Genomic DNA, 3,347 nt, shown 5'->3' on the forward strand with positions numbered 1-3,347 from the left:
ACACCACGTCCCCCGCTGACTCCTCCGAGCTGCTGATCGAGGTGAACGGGAATGGGAAGAGGCACAGTCCGGACAGGTAAAAACAGCTTTCTTTGCTCTGCCAAGTTCTTGAAATCGTGACTTTTGATTCAACTTTGCTGCTGTCAAAGCTTCAAGCAGCATCCAGGGCTAAACCATAGGATCTTATCACTCCCAGCACCTATTCTGGCTGTTAATAAGACACTGATGATTGCTCCTTCTGCACTGCGAATTCAGGTTGGGATCCTCTTTCAGGCAGGTTCTGTCTCAGAGGGACTTCTTGGGGAAGCACTGAAAAGCCTGAGCTGGAGAGCGGAGCCGTTCTCCGCCTCCCCGGGCAGCGAGCGGAGGCACTGTCAGGGCTGGGAACGATGCGGTTCATTTTCACCACTTTTTATTCCAAGTTAAAAGTTGTTATGTAATTATGTGGAGCACGCCTCAAATTTATAAAAACTGTGAAATTTTAATTTGGTCATGCTCAGAAAGATGAATCACAACACTTGGGCATCTTTAACTTTTTCTTTGACAGGGTCATTTTGTGGATTTGTTCACAAGTTGAGCATGTTTGTTTAGCTCCCTGCCTTTACCCCCCCATAAAATCATCGCTGCCCAGACTCTACTGAGTCGGGATCTGCATCTTTCCCTTTCCGAGTACGTTTATGCAGCGCTAACGAACACCTCTCTGCCGGTGTGGTTGCAGAAGGGAAGACAGCAGCTTTGAGAGGGAGCCGCTGCCGACGGAGCCTCCGGCCAAGAGGGTGTGCACCATCAGCCCCGCGCCCCGGCACAGCCCTGCCCTGACAATCCCCCTGATGAACCCCGGTGGGCAGTTCCACCCCACCCCACCGCCCCTCCAGCACTACACCTTGGAAGATATCGCGACCTCTCACCTCTACAGGGACCCCAGCAAGATGTTGGAGCACAGGGAGATTCGGGACAGGCACGGCGGTCTTGGTGAGAAAGGCTGGAGGGCTTTTAAGTCGTAGGAGCTGTGAGGTCCAGCAGCTGAGTTTTGGCTTTGGTCCCTGCTTGGCCACTGGCACCCAAAGCTTTGGAATGCTGGGCACGTCCTCAGCAGAGGTTTTGCAGGGACTTCAGAGAAAACAATGGACTGTGGGAGGTTAAAAATGGGAAGATTCAGAGTTTGTATTTCCCTATGTACATGTAAAAGCTGGAGCCACCGAGGATGAGGAGGAAGGACTGTGTGAGTTGAGTATAGCCAACCCAGCAGGCAAGAATGGAGGGCAGGGAAATAGAAATTAACTTTTCTAAGGTGAGGAAAGCAGGAGGGCAGAGCCTGACCCCCCACCCCGTTTCTCCCCAGGGGTGTGTGGGAGGTGCGCGCTGTGTTTCCAGCAGGGCAGCCTGAATCGCAGGCTCTGAGCTCCTGCGCGTTTATAACAAGGGAGCCAGCTCTCCAGGCGGGTCAGATCCAGACCCCTGAGTGGATTGTAGCACTTCCAAGACGGTGACACAGACAAGGATAAAAGCACCAGCCTGGAATTGCCCCTGCAGAGCCACCTCCTTGAGATGTGTTTTAAAATCCCGGCTATATGTAGCTGGAAATACAGCTCTTCGTTACTGCTTCAGGGCCACCTTGCCTGTCCAGCACTGAAAGCACTCGCTCCATCCAGTCACTCTTCTGGCTGTGGTCTGTTGCAGGTTTGAATGGAGGATACCAGGACGAGCTGGTGGACCACCGCTTAACGGAGAGAGAGTGGGCTGACGAGTGGAAGCATCTCGATCATGTAAGGAATGGCAGGAGGTGTGGGAAGCTCTGTGGGACACAGCAACCCGGTGCTCCACCGGCTCCAAGTTGTTATTTTCTTGTTGTTAATACCATATCCAGGCTTTCCTAGCGGCTTGGGGAACAAGCCACCACAAGAAGGTGGATGGCGGGGAGGGCAGATAGGAGCAGTAGCACTTTCCTGGCAGGTTTTCGCTGCCCATGGTCAGCGGAAGCCAAAATCACTCTGGATGAAGTGTCTGGAGCTGGGGAGCTTCTCCCGCAGAGCACAGCCATGTGCTGCCCCGAGCAACCAAACCCAACCTTGTCCCCACACAGGTCTTTTCTGCAGCAGCCCAGGCCAGCACTGTGCCGACAAGCATGCAGATGTGCTACATGCAGCAAGGATGTGGAGTTTACAGAATAAGTAAACCCATCGTTATTTTTTAAAGACTTTTTTTCCTGGCTGCCAGCCTTTTGTGGGTCTCACCTAGGTACCAACAGCAAGACTTGGTACTTCTGGCAGACTTTCTGCAGTCTGTTTTTCCCCTCTGGGCAAGACTGCTCATCCAAGAACTTGCCTGGAGTGTTTCCCGCAGAGAGATGGGACTGAAATTCAACTTTGATCACAAATGCTTCCTTACACTCTAAAGCTGATGTTTGGGGGCAGGGGGAATAGGCCTGAAAGAGGCCCCATAGCTGAGTATTTGTGAGTTGGGATGTGGCTATGGATGTGGCTGTGTCCCTTGCATGGACACCCTATTCCCATAGGAAAGTGAGGGTTTTTCAGCTCCACCTTCAGAAGGATGGCCCTAAACCTCCTGCGGTGACCAAAGCCCCACGGTGCAGGTGTGATCACTTCCTTCCCAGCTGGTGCTGCTCCGCATCGCTGCTGCACGGGTGGGTGCGGGACCCAGTCTTACCTGCCTGGTTGAATACTGCATCATCCAAAATACTGTGCTCAGAGCCTGTTCCTGAGAAATGACCTCGTGTTTCATCTTCTTGGGATGGTCCCTGTGGTACCTCTGACGAGAAATTCAGGAGATGACCTCATGAGCGGGCAGCAAGACTGAAAACGCGTTCCTCCCTGCAGGCACTGAACTGCATCATGGAGATGGTGGAGAAAACCCGGCGCTCGATGGCCGTGCTGCGGCGCTGTCAGGAGGCCGATCGGGAAGAGCTCAACTACTGGAAGAGGCGGTGCAGTGAGACGGCCGAGCCGCGGAAGGCGGGCAGCGAGCTCATCTCCAGGCAGCACAGCCCCGGCAGCTCCGACTCCATCGGCAGCGGTAAGCGAGGGGTGGACGTGCTGTGCCAGGACCTTTTTAAGTAGGTGTCTAATTACAACAAAGCTGTATTAGGCATCAAGTGATGATAATATATTCATATTATAGTATAAATTAAATATTTAAGCAATGCGTCATGGTTCTCCAAGCTTTGAAGAGAGAAAAGCCGTTGGACACATGGAAGCTTCTAGGTGAGCTGCTGCAAGCCGCGTTTGCTGACGTCTGAAGGCACCTTTGGGCAGCAGCAGCACCTTCTGCTGGTGCCAGAAGAGCATCTTCCTTGTCACTGAGCCGTACTGGCTGGGGCAATCGAGACC

General features: G+C 53.1%; 1 protein-coding gene across 1 annotated transcript in view; it reads left to right on the forward strand.

Moving 5' to 3' along the window:
* The window catches only part of CBFA2T2 (core-binding factor, runt domain, alpha subunit 2; translocated to, 2), a gene marked incomplete at its 3' end in the record, with an annotated part of 15,387 nt that overhangs the window by 7,034 nt on the left and 5,006 nt on the right, over positions 1 to 3,347 (forward strand). Inside the window, exons 5-8 of the mRNA XM_010284222.1 lie at positions 1 to 76; positions 719 to 972; positions 1,681 to 1,766; positions 2,838 to 3,033. The exon at positions 1 to 76 is cut by the window's left edge and continues 11 nt beyond it. Of these exons, the coding sequence (XP_010282524.1) occupies positions 1 to 76; positions 719 to 972; positions 1,681 to 1,766; positions 2,838 to 3,033 (612 nt within the window). The remainder of the gene's footprint in view (positions 77 to 718; positions 973 to 1,680; positions 1,767 to 2,837; positions 3,034 to 3,347) is intronic.

Source organism: Phaethon lepturus, unplaced genomic scaffold (genome assembly GCF_000687285.1).
Source record: "Phaethon lepturus isolate BGI_N335 unplaced genomic scaffold, ASM68728v1 scaffold31803, whole genome shotgun sequence".
Lineage (NCBI taxonomy): Eukaryota > Metazoa > Chordata > Aves > Phaethontiformes > Phaethontidae > Phaethon > Phaethon lepturus.